Source organism: Hordeum vulgare, chromosome 7H, assembly GCF_904849725.1.
Source record: "Hordeum vulgare subsp. vulgare chromosome 7H, MorexV3_pseudomolecules_assembly, whole genome shotgun sequence".
NCBI lineage: Eukaryota > Viridiplantae > Streptophyta > Magnoliopsida > Poales > Poaceae > Hordeum > Hordeum vulgare.
This window is the reverse complement of record NC_058524.1, coordinates 472,186,527-472,207,290: the sequence shown is the minus strand read 5'-3', so window position 1 is coordinate 472,207,290 and position 20,764 is coordinate 472,186,527. Positions and strand designations below refer to the sequence as shown.

The window sequence follows — 20,764 nt, the reverse complement described above, 5'->3', positions numbered from 1 at the left end:
CGTCATCATCAACCTTCTTCCCTCTCCAATTCCATGAAGCTCTTCGTCGTTCGTGAGTAATCTATTCTTAGGCTCGCTGGGCGGTGATGAGTAGGATGAGATCTATCATGTAATCGAGTTAGTTTTGATGGGGATTGATCCCTAGTATCCACTATGTTATGAGATTGATGTTTCTACTACTTTGCCATGCTTAATGCTTGTCACTAGGGCCCGAGTGCCATGATTTCAAATCTGAAATTATTATGTTGTCACCAATATATGTGTGTTTTAGATCCGATCTTGCAAGCTGTAGTTACCTACTATGTGTTATGACCCGGCAACCCCGGAGTGACAATAACCGGAACCACTCCTGGTGATGACCATAGTTTGAGGAGTTCATGTGTTCACCAAGTGCTAATGCGTTGGTCCGGTTCTTTATTAAAAGGAGAACCTTAATATCCCATAGTTTCCTTTTGGACCCCGCTGCCACGGGAGGGATGGACAATAGATGTCATGCAAGTTCTTTTCCCTAAGCACGTATGACGACACACAGAATGCATGCCTACATCACATTGACGAACGGGAGCTAGCCACATATCTCTCAGTGTTATAATTGTTGCATGATGAATATCATCCAAACAAATCACCGACCCATTGCCTACGAGTTTGTCCTACTGTTGCTGTTACTTGTCTTGCTCTGCTGTTGTTACTACTTTTGCTGCTGCTATTACTTGTCTTGCTCTGCTGCTGTTACTACTGTTGTTACTGCTCTTACTTGTCTTGCTCTGCTGCTGTTACTTGTCTTGCTCTGCTGCTACTGTTGTTACTACTGTCGCTTTCTACTGTTGCTACTTGCTACTGCTGTTCCTTGCCGCTGCTATTGCTTGTTACACTGCTGCTACCTGCTACAATTTTGGTTCGCTTGTCATTGACGGGAATCGACAATTTCCGTCAACGAGGCAACTTGGCGCCATTGATACGACAATTAGGAATAGTCTCCCGTCAACAGATCGTTTCTAACACCGTTGCTATCATACTACTTTGCTACTGATACTTTGCTTGCAGATACTAATCTTTCAGGTGTGGTTGAATCTGACAAATTCAGCTGCTAATACTCGAGAGTATCCTCTCACCTCCTGTTTGGCGATCAACAAATTTGGGTCGAATACTCTACCCTCGAAAACTGCTACGATCCCACACGCTGGTGGGACGTCAACAACATTCTTCTAGTTTCGATTGCCGGAGAGTGCTAGCAGCATTCTTGTGGTGTCGTTGCAAGGGAAGGTGTGCTGTTATAGAGTCAACATTTTTCTGGCGCCGTTGCCGGGCAGGTATTGCTATATTCTCTGAGTCACTTGGGATTTATATCTGCTGATCACTATGAAAAATCTGAAGGATCCGAAGACCAAAGTCCCGGCCTCAACTACGAGGGGAGGTAAGGAATTGCCATCTAGCTCTGCACTTGATTCACCTTCAGTTATGAATAAGTTTGCGACATCACCTCCTGCTAGAAATCTTGATATGTCGCCTGTGCTTGATGATGTTTATGATGCTACTGCTAGAGATGCTATGCTTGATACTGCTTTGCCTGATATTGCTAGAGATGCTATTTTGGCTAATGATCCTATGCTTGATATTGCTAGAGATGCTATGCTTGATACTGCTAGAGATACTACTTTGTCTGATGTTCCACTAGGGGTATTCCTTGATGCTCATATTGCTAGAGTTACTGCCAATGCTCGCGATGCTTCTGAAACTGTCGATACTATTGAGATAGAACCTGCTATTGCTCCTGCTAGATCTAGCTCTCCTAGATATGAATTGCGTGATATACCTGAGGGTTACGTTATGGAGGGAGAGATAGCTAAGGATTTTCTTGCGTGTAAGGATGCCTATGACGCTGAGAAATTACTTGTCAAGTGGAAGGAAAAATCTCTGGAAGCTAGGATGAAATACGACCCGAAGTTTGCCACTTCACCTATCTTTATCACCGATAAGGATTATGAATTCTCTGTCGACCCTGAGATAATCTCTCTAGTCGAATCTGATCCTTTTCACGGTTATGAATCTGAGACGGTCGTAGACCATCTTGCCAAACTACACGATATAGCCACCCTTTTCACTAATCAGGAGAAGATCCGCCACTACTATATCCTTAAGTTGTTTCCTTTCTCTCTAAAGGATGACGCTAAAGCCTGGTTCACCTCTCTTGCTCCTGGACGTGTGAGTAGTCCCCAGGATAGGGTCTATTACTTCTGTGAGAAATATTTCCCTGCCCATAAGAAGCAAGCTGCCTTGCAGGAAATATACAACTTTGCTCAACTCCAAGAAGAGAGTCTTCCACAAGCTTAGGGGAGGCTCGTCCAGCTACAGAATGCTTTGCCTGATCACCCTCTTAAGAAGAATGAGATACTTGATATCCTCTATAATGGACTTACCGATGCCTCTAGAGACCACCTAGATAGTTGTGCCGGTTGTGTTTTTAGGGAACGAACTGTAAAACAAGCTGAGACTCTACTGAATAACATCTTGATCAACGATAATGCTTGGAGTATTCCCGAACCACCTCCTAAGCCAACTCCGAAGAAAAGAGGTATTCTATTCCTCAGTCCCGAATATATGCAAGAAGCCAAGAAATCTATGCAAGAGAAAGGCATTAGATCTGAAGATGTCAAAAATCTACCACCTATCGAAGAGATCCATGGTCTCGATAACCCGATACAAGTAGTAGGAGTGAATTCTCTGCGTAGGTTTGATGGGAGTGATATTCCTTTTGACAAACCTGCTAGCCTATGCTTTGATGAATTTAACAACTTTGTTGCCAAACAACAGAGTTTCAATGATTATGTTAGCACACATTTGGAACAAAGTACTCATATGCTTAGCCATTTAAGTGCTTGTGTAGACAGAAATGTCAACGATCTGAAGCTTCTGAGTAAACATTCCTCTATGATTACTACTCAGGTAGAACAAGTACTTAAAGCTCAGAATGACTTGCTGAATGAATTAAATGACAACTATGTCAGAGTTATTACTAGAGGAGGCAAAATGACTCAGGAACCTATGTATCTTGAAGGTCATCCTAAGAGAATTGATCAAGATTCTCAAGGAATCAATGCTGATACACCTAGTCATCCTAAGGAGAAGAAGAAGGATGATAGAAACTTACATGCCAGTTCACCAAATACTATCACACCAGAAGAACCTAATGATATTTCTGCGTTTGATGCAGAAACAGAATCTGGTGATGAACATGAACCTGGTGATAATATGGACAGTGATGTTCATAATAATGCTCAACCTAGCAATGATGAGGATGTGGAGATTGAAGCTGCGATTAATCCTGATAACCCACAACCTAAGAAATACGATAAGAATGACTTCACTGCTAGGAAACATGGTAAAGAAAGGGAGCCATGGGTTCAGAGACCTATGCCCTTTCCTCCTAAGCCATCCAAGAAAAAGGATGATGAGGATTTTGAGCGCTTCGTTGAGATGATAAGACCCATCTTTCTACAGATGCGGTTAACTGATATGCTCAAGATGTCTCCGTATGCCAAGTACATGAAAGATATCGTGACTAATAAATGAAAGATACCAGATCTTGAGATCTCCACCATGCTTGCCAATTACACTTTCAAAGGTGGAACTCCTAAGAAACTTGGTGATCCCGGAGTGCCCACTATACCTTGCTCTATTAAAGGAAACTACGTAAGAACTGCCTTATGTGACCTTGGAGTCGGTGTTAGTGTTATGCCGCTCTCTCTTTATCATAGAATTGAATTGGATAAGTTGTCACCCACTGAAATTTCGCTGCGAATGGCCGACAAATCAACTACTTTCCCTATCGGCATTTGCGAGGATGTGCATGTTGTGGTTGCTAACACCACTATCTTAACAGACTTGTTATCTTGGATATTCCCGAGGACGATGCCATGGCTGTCATCCTCGGAAGACCCTTTTTAAACACTGCACGAGCTTTTATAGATTGCAACAAAGGCAATGTCACTTTCCATGTCAACGGTAATGAGCATACCGTGCCCTTTCCATAGAAACGATATCAAGTACATTGCATCAATGCTATCGAAAAGACTTCATCGATTCTCATTGGGAGCTTTGAATTCCCTATTCCTCGTGTCAAGATGAAGTATGATTTGCTTGTTGGGGAGATTCATATCCCCATTGAGGTGACTTAGTGGCTATTCGAAAAATTCTCCGTTCTCTCTTGCAATTCGAGAAGGTTTTGTCATGAGGACTTGATCAACCCCATTGACGGATTTCTTTCGATGACCATGAAATAGATGAATCAATGAGTCACATACCTTTGTTTTAAGCTTTCATTTTCTTTTGCTTAGAAGAAAAATGATAGATTTAGTTTAGCTTTTCCTGTTTTCTGTTTTAGCGTCCCGGAGAAAAATACCTCGAAAATAAAAGTTCTCCGGTGGTCCTGAAAATTTAGTATGATTTTTTCTGGAATTTTTGAAAATTACTGGGCCTGAGAGCTGGCCTGGGGGCCAGACCAGTGGGCCACAAGCCCTGCCACCGCCACCCCCTGGTGGCGGAGTGCAAGCCTGTGGGGCCCACAGTGACCCCTCCACTCATTCTAGCTCCCAGCCTCTTCTTTCACCTCCAGAAAAAAAGTGTTTCGCAGCTCAAACCCGTGTTCTTGCTCATTTGGCTGCGATTTTCGATCTCCTTGCTCAAAGCACCATTCTTCGAACCGTTTTGGGGAAATTACTCCTTGGTAAGTGAGTACGTGATGATTCCAGCCGACCTTTCCGATGTGGACCCCCTCTTAATAGTATGGCTTTTCCAACGACTCAAGTCCACCGGCAGTGAAATGAAGGAATACAATTGTCTTCAATTTAACACACCGAGGGGCATGAATCGTCTTTTTCCATATGATGAAATCCGTGAAAGGCTTAGTGCACACGATTAGTCCGCAAAGGCATTGTCATCAATCTCCAAAATCACTAGGGTGCGTAGAAATCTGCCCTTACACTAGGGTTTAAGCTTCTATCACTCTCGCAACCCATCATCTACTTATTACTCCCCAATGATTTCCCTTAGGCCCAAATATGGTGAAGTGTCATGTATTCAACATTCAAATGACACTACTAAAGGAAGAGCAACATACACATAATCAAAATACTGAACAAATACCAATTTCACATGATTACTTATAACAAGACTTCTCTCATGTCCTCAAGAACGAAAGTAACTACTCACAAATGATCATCATGTTCAATATTAGAGGTGTAATTAACATGCTTAAGTATTTGAACATATAATCTTCCACCAATTAAACGAACTAGTATCAACTACGAGATGTAATCAACACTACTAGTAACACACATGTACCAATCTGGGTTTCGAGACAAATAATTAGTACAAGAGATGAACTAGGGTTTGATATGAGAAGGTGGTGGTGAAGATGTTGATGAAGATTGGTCCTCCCATGATGAAACAAGCATTGGTGATGACGATGGCTTCGACTCCCCCCTCTCGGGGGGAAGTTTCCTGTGCGGAATCACTCCGCCAGAGAGCAAAAGTGCTCCTGCCCAGGTTCCACCTTGAGACGGTGAAGCTTCATCCCGAAAGTGCTCTTACAATTTTGACTAGGGAAAATAGCCTCATATAGGAGAAGATGGGCACCGGAGGCCTGGCCCCACGAGCTTAAGGGGCGCGCCCTGGGGTGTAGGGCGTGCCCCGAGGCTCGTGGCCTCCTGGTGGATCCCCTTGTCGTATTTATTTCGCCAATATTTTTTATATATTCCAAAATAATTCTTCATAAATTTTCAGGTCATTTGGAGTACTAGAGAATATCCAACTCTTTCATGGCCTTTTCCGGTCCAGAATTCCAACTCACGACAATCTCCCTCTTTGTATGAATCTTGCAAAATAAGAGAAAAATGCATTAGGATTGCATCACAAAGTTAAATAATAAATCAAAATATAATAAATATCAATAGGAAAACATGATCCAAAATGGACGTATTACACCACACCCTAACACCCTCCGATGGAAGGAGGGGCGATGGGTGTGACACTTGTGGATGCGAGGGTTCACTCCAAGCCGCCCGCGGGAGTGACCGAGCAGCATTTATGTAACCCATAGTGTTCAGTGTGAATCTAGAGATCTATATGGAATGTTACACCATGAATTATTTGCATGGTTGACAAAGTGTTTATCATATAATTGTATTAGTTATTGTTTGCCACCATCAAAACTCATCTTTTATCCCAAGATCTTGCAAACAGTGAACAAGTTTATCATTCCTTACCATCACTAAACGTGTTGCCTCAGTAGAAACGATGAAAGTACAAGAAACCTTATGCCTTTGTTGAAGGGCTGAAAGTCCAAGGTTCGAACATACTAGGGCTCGTGTGTGCTAGCAGAGGTTGTATGGGTATGAGCATAGTTGTCAACATACTAGAGCTCATGCAGTTGCTTCGTCAATCATGAAGCTTCGGTCTTCAATAGACGGCATGAGAGTATGCCATCGTATGCTTCATCAATCATTAAGCTCCAGTCTTCAATAGAGACCATGAGAGTATGTGGTGCATGTATCTACATTATATTATCATGATTTACATTATCAATATTTTGCTAACCTAAATGATAACGTCCACATGTGTGGCACGAGGTAACATGGTCCACACGTCTATATAATCATTAATCTTGTCACATCAAACATATAACATCACCAAAATCTTTTTAGTTTTTTAGACTTAAAATTTTTTTGATCTCTTAAATAAAAAATCCAATTAAAAATACATTTTCACTATTAAATCCGCCCTGACGAGATCTTTAAAACTAGATCCCATATTAATATGTTTCGATGACTTTTTTTGGGCTATAAGTTGCCACATGGTTACATGAAGTTGCCATAGGGTTTACAACAAAGTTGCCACGACATGTTTCATCTAGTTTTTTCTTATAGATTTAAAGCTATCATTGTATTTCAACCACTTTTCACGGTAAATTTTATTAATTGTCCATGAAATTTTTTAGTAATTAACCACGACAAATTTAATTCATGGATCATGGCAATTTTTGTTAATTCATCATGGCAAATTGAGTTTATAGATCATGGCAATTCTAGTATTTTAATCATGAAAATTCTAGTATTTTGAACATGAGAAAACATTTTTTCATGAATCATGGCAAATTTTAGTGCATGTATCATTACAAATTGAAGTAATTCACCATGTCAATTTTAGTTTATGGTTCATGGAAAATTTGAGCGAGTGACCATGCATTTTATAATAACTCGCGACATATTTTTTTTACTTATGAACCATGTCAAAATTATTTCATGAATCATGGCAAATTTTAGTAATTCATCATGACAAGTTTAGTTTGTTAATTTTCTTTTTTATAACATGTCAAAGTTTATTTTAAATATAGAAGAAAAAATAGTTAAAATATATCATGGCAACTTCAATGTAATCATGATGGCAATTTATGTGCAATAGACATGACAACTTTTAACCAAAAAAGTCGTCCAAACATACCAATATGAGATCTAGTTTCGAAGATCTCATCACGATGAATTTAATAGTGAAAATGGTTTTCCAATCGGATTTTTTATTTGAGAAATAAAACATTTTTAAAACCAAAAATACAAATGATTTCCATTGACATCATGAGTTCTGTCACTTGTGCATGCATGCGATGACGTGGCGGAACCTATGATCATTGAGCGTGTGGTTTGTTGTTGCTCATACCACACGAGTGTGTGTTATCGCGATCCTTTGCTAATCCTACATGGATTCAAACTTACCGAACAAGGAGAAAATGACAAATTTGCACAAGTTATTCTCAACATACCAAATAAAGGATTGTGACAAATGATTATCACATCATAAACGTTCACTAACTTCCATTAACAAACATACAAAGTGTCCTTTTCTTTGCGAAAAGGTCAAAGACTATATATTAAGTAGCACAAACCCTTGCAAAAACATCCATATATAAAAATACATCCAAATCCTTGTGGGCGCCGAAGTCTTCTCCCCTGCATCCACCAATGGCGCGTTGTGAGCAAAACTCGTTGCCACCTCTTGTCCTTCGTCTCAGCGGAGCAAACTTGTTTTATGTAGCGATCGGGACATCGTTGATGTAGGCTAGAATACGCTAGTGGCCGCGATCTGCATAACAAATGGTTGCCCATGAGAAGAAAATGGCAAATAGGGCATGTATAACAACCTAATTCCGACCAGACGGATCCGGAGAGCTATCACGCTCTCCGACGAGACCGAGTCTTACCAACCTTCGCTTTCCGAAACTGGAGGCGGAGAACTAAAATGTACATCAACATTATACGCTCCACATGACAACGCGACCGAGATAATCGTGCAAAATAAAACATGTAAGCCGAAGAACCGGATATTAAGACACACCGTTTCCCACACGCCTCTCGGTGATAAAAAGGAGCATCACGAAAACAAGTACGTGACGGGGGAACTTTATTCCACGTTTACATCGACACCATCATCTTATGACTGACAAACGAAGACTTATCACTTACCTAATGTACGAAGAGAGGGACACTATGACTCCCACGGGTAGACTGGGGCCTCCCACACACCCTTACCAATAGAGTCAGCAACATAGGAGGAGGATGCCACGATCTACCTACGGAAGGTGATGACAGTTCGGAAGGACCCCTAGATCGCTATTGGAGCCGATACATGTTGAAGTTGGTTCTCTATATCCAAAGCGTCTTTTGCTTTGGTCGGCTCTTCGGTCAAATTAAATGGCCCTTGTACAAAAGCCAAATAAATATTGAAGCGATGTTTTGGTTCATAGGATTCTATAAAAAATACAATACAAAAAATCACGAAATCCAGATGTCATGGTACATTGAGTTGTACAATAAAGTGCGAGGTCTCGTCGATTTGTGGTGTTGACGGTATCGGCCGGGCAAATGAGGTCTTGAGCTTCCCGTCTCGAGAATGCCAACTACGTTTGTTGGTGACACATTTTTTTGTGAGGTGCTTTTGGCAAGGTTATGATCTCCAGAGTTTATAGGCACGACTAGCGTCACTTCAGCATGACCTTCGACGACGCGGCGAGATCCGTGAGAAATAATGAAAGTTTGTCTCTTTGATGTCGTATTTGTTTTGGAGCCTATTTTTGACTATTTTTATGATTGAATCGGTAACTCTTTTCTTTTGTATATAAATATATGTTGTTTTCTGTCTGTCTCTCTAATAATAGTACAATTTGTTAAGTTAGTGTATGAATCAAAAGTAGCAATGCACGGGGACAATGTTCCCCTACAATTTTACTTCAAGACTTAATACATGATGTGACAATTATTCTTTTGGAGATAGACTCAATATAAATGGTGAATCTACTAAAGGATGTTGACCTTGATAAGTCGGTGTTTGCTTCATTAATGGCACAAATTAAATATCTTATGTCTCTCCATAAAACTTGTATTACTTGTATTAAGTGTAATCAAAATTCTGTAGCAGATTATTTGGCAAACTTTGCTAGAACCAAAAAAAGAGCTGTAGTGTGGTTGGGCTCTGGTTCACTAGGAGCACTTGGTCTTAGCATGGTTGATTGTAATCCTAATATTGATTGAGTAACACAAGCTTTTATCCGAAAAAATGAAATAAAGTGCGTCGCATGGTATACCCTAAAAAAAGGTATGTCTATGAAAGTCCCGAAATTCAATTTAGTTGAGAAAACGTAAAATACGTTGTGCAGATGAAATTGTGCATCCATTGTTCAGAAAGCGAACCAAGCCGCGTTTTCCTCTCTTCCCTAGCCGCCGCGTGGAGAGGACAATCATCCAGCGATCTCCTCCGACAACTCTCAGGGTCATCGGATCCATGCGTGTGGATCATTTTTAGTTCTTGTAGTCTAGGTTTTAGGTTGTTCATCGTCTTGGTTTCGGCAGCGGCGATGGCGACGCTGAATAAAGATTATTCAAATCCTTTCCCGACGAGGCCATCGATTCTATGGTTGGGGATGGATTTGGAAACTAGTCTGTTCAAGCAAGGATGGCGTGGCGACGACGACATCCTCGTAGTGGACCTGTGTCCTCGGGCTCTGCCGTTGCGACGACGTTTGCTCCGACGTCGGTGCGGAGCTTGGGAGGTAGTCCAGGAGCGGATGCACATTGTGGTTTGCATCAACGACATCTGGAAGACGGAACGCGTGCTGGGTTCGCGGTTCGTGGATGGCAGACATGGTTTCCTCCTTCGACGTCTTAGTCATGGTGGGCTGTCAGATCTGGAGTTCGATGGCGTGTTCGGGGTGTTGTCCCAGTCTGATTCGCTCAAGGAAAATGCTTCACTTATGTGAGCCAACTTGAAGGTATGCAAAGCTGCATATCAGCGATGGAGCCGTATGAAAGGAGGTGACGGACTTTGGTGTCAAACTCAGGGTTGTTCTTTTATCTTTTCAGTTTTATCATGTCGGTCTTTACGTAACTTATACATTAATTTTTATGATATGAATGAGACACATAATATGAAGCAAAACAATAATTAAAAAAAAGAAAGCGAACCCGGAAACGCCCATCCTTCCCAGTCCCACTGAGTACTGACTGCCGCCGGAAGGAGACGAACACCAAAACCCTCACCTGACCCTCCCCGTCAACCTCACCCGCCGCCGCCGCCGCCGCCGCCGCCGCCGGAGGAGGAGGAGGAGGAGGAGATGGACTTCCAGGTCGTCGTCCTCGCCGGAGGCACTTCCGAGAAGCTCTCGCCCCTCGTCTCCAAGGTCTACTGCCGAGCACGACACTCCGCCCCTAACTCCAACAACCCTAATTAATCCTCCCTTCTGCTTCTCGCAGGACGTTCCCAAGGCTCTCCTCCCCGTCGCCAACCGCCCCGCGATCTCCTACGTGCTCGATCTCCTGGAGTCCAGCGACCTCAAGGACATCATCGTGGTGAGCAAGCGACCGAGCACTTCTATTTATGCTCCGCCCCCGCTCCGTAGCGGTTTGCTAATGCGCCTGTGCGTTTGTTGCAGGTGGTGGAGGGGCAAGAGGCGGCCCGCCTCGTCGGAGCGTGGATCTCTAGTGCCTACCTTGACCGCCTCGTCGTGGAGGTAAGCTGAGGCCGATTCGGCGTTTGCCCGCTTGAAACACATGACTCTGGGTGCTGCTATTGCTGTAGAATCACCTAATTCCTATCCACTAGAAGCTTCTTGCTGCATTAGCTTGGCATGTAGTTATAACTTACTAGTGAATAGGCTAATATTTGCCTCAATTATGCTTACTTAACAAGAATTTTGACATATAACTGAAAGCATCTCTGAAGATTGCCAACTTTCGTGGGTCAACTCTTCTTGATGTGTTGTTTAGTGGAGTTTTACTTCAGTGGGCTGTTTTGGCAGTGCTGTGGATGTTCTACAGTAGTGTGCTTGTTTCAATGGGTAACCAGAGATCAAATGCTATGGAGTTCTGGTATTTGGCGGTAGCACCATATAACCAGATTGAGAAGTTACAAGGGTTAAGTCTTTTTGGTGAAGATGTTGGTTGATCAGGTCTGTGAATTGTGATATGAGTCAGAAGGGCTGCATAGCTGTTGTACTATGTTCATTCGATGATTAGGCTACATATTGGATATTTGGTTTAACGATTTTAACAATCTTATCTAATATGGGCCACTATTTTCTAACCTTTTTTTACGTGATATTCTGCATTTTACTGACTTGGAAACATCTTTCTATAGGATGAAACTACTTGGATATGTATGATCCGCTAAATCAGCATAGTTTTTTTACGAACTATAATATGCTCATTCGATCATAGATTTTCACAAATTGCTAATCAAGGTGTTAAAATCCTACTCCCTCCGTCCCAAAATTCTTGTCTTAAGTTTGTCTAGAAATGGATGTATCTAAATACTAAAACGTGACTAGATACATTCATATGTAGACAAATCTAAGACAAGAATTTTGGGACGGAGGGATTATAATTCTCAGTAACTTGAACTGTTTGATCTCATATCTATTTTCAGTGATTTTTTTTCTTTAGGTGCATGTATGATACATATTGGAGATTCAGTATGACAATTTTTTTCTAGTATGGGCTATAATTTGTAAGCTTCTACTTGCGTGCTATCTTGCATTTTCTTGCTTGGAAACATCTTATAAATCTGTAGAATGAAACTAGTTGAATATGAGTGATCTATATAATTCAAATAGCTTGTGTAACAGGAATCGTAATTATCACATTCTATCTAAGAATGTCGTAAAGTGCTAATCAAGTTGTGAAAATCGTAGAGTTTTCAGTAATTGGAACTGCTTTAGTTTATATCTATTCCTTTTATTAGCTTTTCTTTAGGTGCGTGTTTCCTTTTATCATTGGCTTCTTTTAGCATTCTCATTTTGTCATGCGAGCCCACTATGATTGGGGTAATATATTGTAGGGGAACATATTCTCAGCTGTCTGGAGGTAACTTCTTTCTTTCTTGTGTAGGTAGTTGCAGTTACCGAGGACATTGGAACTGCTGGTGCATTACGAGCTATTTCGAAGAGACTGGTCGCAAATGATGTTTTGGTAATGATAAGCTTTCCCATATTTTCAGGAACATAAAAGTATGTGTGCTGGGAGTAATAAAGATGCTAATGCACTGGCTGTGTTTTAATAGGTGATTAGCGGCGACCTAGTAACTGATGTACTTCCTGGGGCTGTTGCTGCTACCCATAGAAGAAATGGTGCAGCTGTTACTGCTTTACTATGTTCTGTTCCTGTTAGTGGTCCTTCAGATGCTGCTTCTTCGGGAGGGAAAGATAAGGCTAAAAAACCATGTCGACTGAACATAGTTGGGCTAGACATAACAAGACAATTCTTGTTGCATGTTGTATCAGGTTTGTTTATTGTATTGCAGTTAGGTAGTACCTGTCATTCATAATTCATCTGCTTGTCAAATGTTACTTGTAGGAACTGATGTTGAAAAGGATGTTCGAGTTTATAAGAGAAAAATTCGAGCTGTAGGTCAGGTAATGTTCATCTAAACATATCAAATGAACTCTTAACATACATGTCAAAATAAAGTGAACTTAGTTCCCAACACTGATTTGCGCTTTCACTTTCCGGTGCAATATCTTATGTTCTGTGACACCATCATGTGTGAAGGAATATGAACGGGTCATAATTAGTTTGGGTGTACCTGAGTTTATTATATCTTTATCTTCTCCTTAGGAATAACTATGGGAGCTCATATGATATTTTCAGTAATTTAAATATGGTATTTGAAACTCGATACCATAATTACTAAATAAATTTAAGATTAGTCTTGTGACCATGAGGTCACGGGTTCAAGTCCTGGAAACAGCCTCTTGCAGAAATGTCGGGAAAGGCTGCGTACAATAGACCCAAAGTGGTCGGACCCTTCCCCGGACCCTGCGCAAGCGGGAGCTACATGCACCGGATTGCCCTTTTTAAACTTAAGATCAGTCTGAGTGAAAACTGAAAACTGAACTATATTGGTGTTCAGTAAATACCATAATTACCAAATTAACAGGAAATTTGTGGAACAATATGATGGTGAATTGTGAGTACGACAGAATGTTAGGCACTAGGCAAGGTGCTAGCGCCTAAAACTAGGGGTGCAAGTGGTTCGCTGCAATTGCTCGAATCGTAGTCAAATGAGGGACAGCTTTAGCTGGACTGTCATGGCATTAGTTCAATTTTTACTAGCTAACATCCAGGCAGGCAAGATGTCCACCTTTTTAGAACATGCTTCAAGGTTTAAAAGGTAGAAGGCTGAATGCACCAAGTGAGTCATGTCACAACAACTTGCTGTCTACCAATCTCACCTAGTTTTGATTAATTTGTGTGCACAGCAGGATTTCAACGTGCTATACATTAAGATTAATGGAAGAATAGTCAAAATAACCTAGCAACAGATACTTGCACCTCCAAATCTGAAAATGTATTGGCATGGCAAAAGGCGTGCCATTATTGAACGAATCAAGCCAACCATCTTCCATTGACTTATCGTCTGCCTTGCTAAAATGGAGATGAACCGGAATCATGTGTAACTAAATTCCATGTGAAATATGTCATTATAATGCACAATCCCTTGACAAGCCATTTGCAAGCCTCAACACTAGAAAACATGCATTTAATAAATGGATGGAGTGCTAAAAGTGCTATGAACCTCCTAATCTTAAAACCATAGGGACTCGTGGTCGCTTGTGATGCCATCTTTGCATGGGAGACTAGAGATGGTATGCCTGAGAGCTGGAGGCAGAAGTGCCACTCGCATCGGGGCTGGAAGTGTAAACTGCACGATTGCCATGGGGAGGCTTAGGTCGTATTTTTATGGTCCGGGGTGCTTTGGATGTTGAATTGGACTGGACTGACTAGGGTAGGTGTTTCCTCTTCAGTTTGTCTGTTTTGCCATGTTGTATACTCGAAATATCCTATTACACAACTGTTTTTCTTTACGTACCAAGTTCCATATACAGATCAAATTAGCCAGGACAAACCAATCAAGCCAGTTTTTTTTTTTCTGTGAGCAATTCTTTCTGTTTTTAGGTGCTGTTTTCCCGGTTCAGTGTTACGATTAATAGCCACATGATAACTTTCGCACTCTAGACAGAACTTTTAGGATCTAAGTATATCCTTTTTTTAGCAATTGTACTGAACTAGTATTTTAGCAACTCGTGAACTAAGTTTCAGGTCATCAATTAATACTAGTGGACTGCGTTCAGAACCATTGAAAACTACTGAGTCATTTGCACTGGACGGTCTATCATGTGTACTTAGTATGAGCAAATTTTGTTGACATTTTTTCATTGGATAAATACGGTACACTATTTAACGACTGGCAACCCCATGATAAGACTCAATATGGGACATAAGTGTTGCTTTGGCTGGATGTTACTATCCAGTGTGCAGAAATGAGAGTGATTACTAATTTGTTGGCTGAATATGTGGACCAAATAAATACTTTATGTATGTTACTAGTGGTGCATATTTGCATAGTAAAAAAGGTGCACCCATTCACTAGCAAGGCAGGGGAACTCTATGAGGACACGATCCAGATGGATTGCTGTTCCTTCGTGGAATGAGAGCCATTCCTTGCAATCTTACTAGCTTGATTGTTCTCTGCATATACCTGTTATAATTTTGTTGCAAACTCAGATTTTTTGAAAATTTGGGGACTTAACTTGCGATGGTAATGGGTTGAATGAGGTTGGGGATGCCCCCCCCCCCCCCCCCCCCCCCCGTTTTGACAGCTGCAGTTTGTTAGCTGACCTTCATGTTTGTAGTGATAATAACTGAAGCTCTTAAAATTTTCGTATATGACTTGATTTTAGTTCATTTTAGAAATCTCACAAAGTTCGGATGTTTATTTGCTTGTGAACTCAACTTAATATCTACCCTGCCTTCCTTTTTCTAGATGGAAATTCGAAGTGACCTGATGGATGCTCATCTTTATGCCTTTAATAGGTTCTTATATTTTCTTTTATAAATTGTTTCATATCTCATCTCTTTACAAGCGGTCCTCGCTCAGCAATCTTTTGATACTGTTGATCACAGGACAACATTGCAGGATGTACTGGAACAGAAAGAAACATACCGTAGCATCAGACTTGAAGTACTCCCATATTTAGTGAAGAGCCAATTGGTATACTTCGTTCTTAATACATAATGATATCTTCCTAAGCACAGTTTATTTTTCGAGATTCTTCTAAGCACTTAACTGTTCCCAAATTTGTATAGAGGTCAGCTCCATCAGGCGGTGAAGGAACAATAGTTGATGAAACTGGGAATGCTGTAGTTCCACTCAGCAGTAATTTACAGTGCTTGTCACAACATCGTGCAATTGCACCATCTGCTTTCAAGCAAGATTTATTACCAAGTTCAGGCAGTGGAACACATAGGTGTTGTGTTTATATTGCTAGTAAAAACAAGTACTGTCACCGTTTGAACTCCATTCAGGCGTACTGTGATATTAATCGAGACGTAAGGATCTAATACCCTAATGCATTTCCTTTTTGGTTTGGTGTTGCTTGAAAGTTTCACTAACGGTAATATCACAGGTTATAGGGGAAGCTAGTCACCTATCTGGTTATTCCTTCTCTTCACATAATAACATCATCCACCCATCGTGTGTTCTTGGGTCGAAGACTACAGTGAGTTGAATTTCATACTTATTCCATAACTAGCATCTTTGATTGGTTTTCTGCAAATACTGAAGATGGATGCTAAAAATGCCATACTGAATGCAAGTTTTAATGCTACCCAATCTTCTATAAGAAAATTATGGTGAGCTAGATTGAAGATAGTGTTGAATATTGATCAATCTGTTGGCTCAAATAAGTGGTCTGTGGTATGAATCTTAGACCATCTCTAGGTTGCCCAAAAGCGATTCAAAGGATGGTTCGAATCAATTCCATACACTAGAGCAGGCTGACACTAGTTGTCAGAGAAAAAAAGTGAACCAAGACATTGTTTCGGTTCCAACGATTAAAATACAGTTATTGATCTGAGGCGGATTCCTGTGTCTGCATGCACACTTGCGTGAAGGAAAGGGACCAGGGAGAAAAACAACTTTCTACAGCAGCTGGGCCCCACATTCAAGGTTCTGGCTGGCTCAATACGTTGGAGCAGAATCACATTGATTAGATTTTTTCTTTGAATCGCATCACCACTAGTCAAATTTAAGCCTTGCCATTTTACCTGTATCACTCAATACCATTTTCTTGTTATTTGTAAAACTGATGAAACAGTAGAATTGTCAGTGATGACACTATGCCACATTATACATCCCAGCAAAAAAAACACTTTGTGGGATGAGGGATGTTTAATTTATATTCTTATATACTCCCTCCGCTCTTAAATATAAGCCTTTTTAGAGATTTCAATATGGCCTACACGAGGAGCAAAATGTGTGAATCTGCACTCTAAAATATGTCTAACTACATCCGTATGTAGTTCGTATTGAAATCTCTATAAAGGCTTATGTTTCGAAACAGAGGGAGTGCATATATAATTTACCTGTATTACCATTTATACTCTCCTTAGGAAACTGGATGCCTTAGAACTATCTGTTGCAATCTATTTCTTAAATTATACCCCTTTGATTCCATATTTTTGGTGAATGATCTTGGTTGTGTCTTTGATAAACAGATTTTAATATTGCTTTCGTGCCGCATTGGCACATATATTTAGGACTATGTTCTGTGTAAATTTGATGGTAGATTACTTGCAACTAGTGCACATTCTAACCCCTTCCTCAACCTATTTTGGCTTATCTTGTGGCTTATGGTTTATTAGGTCGGGCCACAGTGCATGCTTGCCGAGGGTTCACAGTTAGGTGACAAATGTGGTGTCAAGCGATCTGTGATTGGCCGTCATTGTCGTATCGGTTCGAATGTGAAGGTAATAAAGCAATGTTTTATATTTTGATGCTGCTTTCTTGTAAAATTTCAACTGGAATTATGCTTGCGTAGCATGCTACGAGGTTTTGCTTGTTGGCACCATATTTGTGCAAATGTGAAGGGTCCAGTGTTATCTTCTTGGGGAGGTTTGCAGGTTTCAAAGCTCGAATTATCATATTGAGTGTATTAGGTTCAATGTGTAAGACAATTTGTGGGAACAAGTAAAAACCTGCTTAGGCTTCATTTTGCTTGTGGAAATTCTTTTACTCCCAAAGTTTTTTTTTCTTGAGGTACAAGTTTTGTGGGAGTACCAAGTTTTTTTTCTTGAAGCTTGGTAAGATGTAGACATCTAGCTGGTCACATCTGATTTACTGCTGGCACCTTGCTATGTTGCCGTTACAATTGCGTTGAAGTTAGAAAATCCTGCTGATCAGCCAAAAGAATAGAACATCTTGCCGATACATTACTGCCAACCTGGTGGATTCCGGCATGCTGCCACCTTCTATACCATGGTTACATCATTGTGAAGCTAGCATGCCATTTTACTGCAAACAATCATATCAAGCGAGTATTTTCCTTCTTATGAAAGAACTGTTTCTGTCCGTCTGTTGTTGCAGATTGTCAACTCTGTTGTCATGAACCATGTGGTTATTGAAGATGGCTGTCACATCCAAGGTTCTGTTGTATGTAATAATGTGCAACTTCAAGAGCGTGCCGTTCTGAAAGATTGCCAGGTAAATTTTTTTTCCCTCCGACCAATTGCACTCAGGAGTAACTGAAACTTGAGGAAGAAATAACTCAGTCATGTTGACTGATAGCATTTTAGCTGATAGTGGTAGTTATTGTAATTAAATGAAAATGAAATAAATATATAATCTACACTTACAGTTTGCTTTAAACAATAGTATATTATATGATTCTTTATTGGTGAAATAATTTCAGGTTGGAGCTGGTTATACTGTGACTACTGGTAGTGATCACAAATCAGAATCCCTCGCGAGGAAGTAGAGCACATTTCGATAGTTTTACGGTGGACTTGAGCACATGTGCGTATCAGATGCACTCCTATGAGTAAAGAAAGGGGATACAGTTCTGTTTTGAGATTATTTTTCTTACAGTTTTTCGTTTGAGATATGATAGCAGAATTTTGGTTCCAGTAACATTCAGAAAATTTTGGGTGCTTCGAATGTGAACTGCAGTTAGTGAGATGATGTCATGGTGTGGCTCATTTTTTTAATCTTGAGATGGTTTCATAGCACGTCTTGGATCAATGGCTTGCTTGGCTTAATCATTCTACGTACTGTCAAAAAGTAGAGAAAATGGTAATCATGCTATCTGTTTCGCCCACATGTGGTTACTGCCTCGAGCTAGTTTGCAGTTTCGAAAGCTGATTTTAATCCTTTCAATCAAGTCATTTCCTCAGAAAACAGGTTTCACTCATTTCAGAAAGCTGAGTATGCTGCCTCCCTAAGGTGTGTGGCGGGCTTGGGATCATGGCGTCCTGTCGGATGAATGTCGCCCTCGTGCTTAGATGGGTCTGACAGATCATCTGCAATGACGGGGGCCTTTGGCTACCTTGGGGGCGGAAGGCTTCAGCTTCTTTAGGCAAGTACCTTGGGGGCGGAAGGCTTCAGCTTCTTTAGGCCAAGTACCTTCGGGGCTTTCCGCTCTTAGAGCATTTCTAGTAGAACTCTCAAACCCTCAAAACAGTTTTAAGGGTTGAGAAGTGTCAGTTTTTGGCATTTTTAAGAGCATCTCTAGTAGAGCCCTCAAATCCTTAAAAATAATCGTTTTTTTACAGTTTTCATTAGAAAAACGGCGTAGACTAGAACCCTTAAACCCGTAAAAAAATTTAGAGGTCCAACCCTCAAACCCCTTCCCAACCTGTAGAAGGGTTGGGAGGGAAAACTGCCTCCAACCCGTACTCCACTTCCCACCTCGTGCGGAAGGCAGTTGGTTCCCCACGCGCGCGAGGAAGTCGCCTCGGTCGCCGTCGCCCCGCGCTCCGGCCGCCGCCCCGCCTCCCCCCGTGCCCCGACCGTCGCCCTACGCTCCCTCCGTGCCCCGGCCGTCGCCTCGTCGCCCCTCTGTGCCCCGGCCGCCGCCCTCCTTGCCCCGCTGCTCTTCGCATCTCGGCCGCCGCCCACCGCGCTCCGGCCGCCGCCCTGCCGCCCCTCCGCGCCCCGCCGCCCTCCGCATCTCGGTTGCCGCCCACCGCGCCCCGGCCGCCGCCCCGTCGGCCCACCGCACCCCGGCCGGCGCTCCGCCTCCCGGGAATATTCCGTTATAAGGGTTGGGTTTGAGGGTTCTAGTCTTTGCCCCTGTTTTTCAACCCTTAAAGTGTCAAAAATGGGCAATTCTCAACCCTTAAAACTGGTTTTAGATTTAAGGGTTTGAGGGTTCTACTAGAGATGCTCTAAGAGTTGAAAAACAGGGGCAAAGACTAGAACCCTCAAACCCGACCCTTAAACTGTTCTAAGGGTCGGATTTGAGGGTTCTAGTCTTTGCCTCAACCCCAACCTTTAAAACTATCATTTCATACATCATACATTTCATCACATTTCATCATACGACATATCACAAATTCCATCACATTTGACATAAAACAATAATCATTCTAGTTATTATTACACCACCGAATAAAACAATAATCATTCAAATTATTACAACAATGTTTGAGCAAATTACAATAATTGTTCGAATCAAATAGGACATAGAAAAGTAAAACAAATATACATCGTCTTGCAACAACTTGTCAATGTCCGAATCGTCGGATGACGACCAATCCGACGAATCAGACAACAAGTCCATGTCGTCGTTGTTCACCTCCATCTACATACCAAGTGGCTACAATTAGTGCCAATGAAGCAAAAATTAAAAACTGAAAAAGTAAAAAAATTCTCACCGGGGCGGGGACGGCCGGCGGAGGCGGGGCGCGGGCGGGCGGCGTCCGGGGCGGGGCGGGGACACGGCTGGGCGGCTCAGGCCGGGGCGGGGCGTGGACGAGCGGGGAGGGGCGCGCGGAGGGGCGGCGGGGCACGCGGAGGAGCGGCGGCGGGCGGCCGGGGCAGGGCGCGCGGAGGGGCGGCGGACGGGCCGGTCGAGATGCGGAGCGGCGGGGCGCGGAGGGGCGGTGGACGGGGCGCGGCGGGGCGGCGGACTGGCGGCGGCCGGGGCGAGGAGGGGCGGCGGGGCGGCGGTCGGGGCGCGGAGGGGCGGCGGACTGGCGTCGGCGGCGGCGGATTCGGGGGAAGAGGCGAGCGCGGGGAAGCAACTTCCTCCCACGTGAAGGTGGAAATGGAGTGCGGGTTGGGGGAGTTTTTCCTCCCAACCCTCACTTCTACAGGCTGGGAAGGCGTTTGAGGGTTGGACCTTTTTTTTACGGGTTTAAGGGTTCTAGTCTATGCCGAAAACTCT

At 42.3% G+C, this 20,764-nt stretch overlaps 1 protein-coding gene across 1 annotated transcript; it reads left to right on the top strand.

Moving 5' to 3' along the window:
• Positions 1-10,506: 10,506 nt before the first annotated feature.
• Positions 10,507-18,553, top strand: LOC123407776 (translation initiation factor eIF-2B subunit gamma). The gene is made up of 13 exons (XM_045100990.1): positions 10,507-10,723; positions 10,797-10,892; positions 10,976-11,053; positions 12,429-12,509; positions 12,601-12,820; positions 12,894-12,952; positions 15,364-15,413; positions 15,504-15,591; positions 15,687-15,929; positions 16,007-16,099; positions 17,244-17,348; positions 17,965-18,081; positions 18,290-18,553. The coding sequence occupies exons 1-13, from the start codon at positions 10,658-10,660 to the stop codon at positions 18,353-18,355; spliced, it is 1,362 nt and encodes a 453-aa protein (XP_044956925.1). The 5' UTR covers positions 10,507-10,657; the 3' UTR covers positions 18,356-18,553.
• Positions 18,554-20,764: the final 2,211 nt, after the last annotated feature.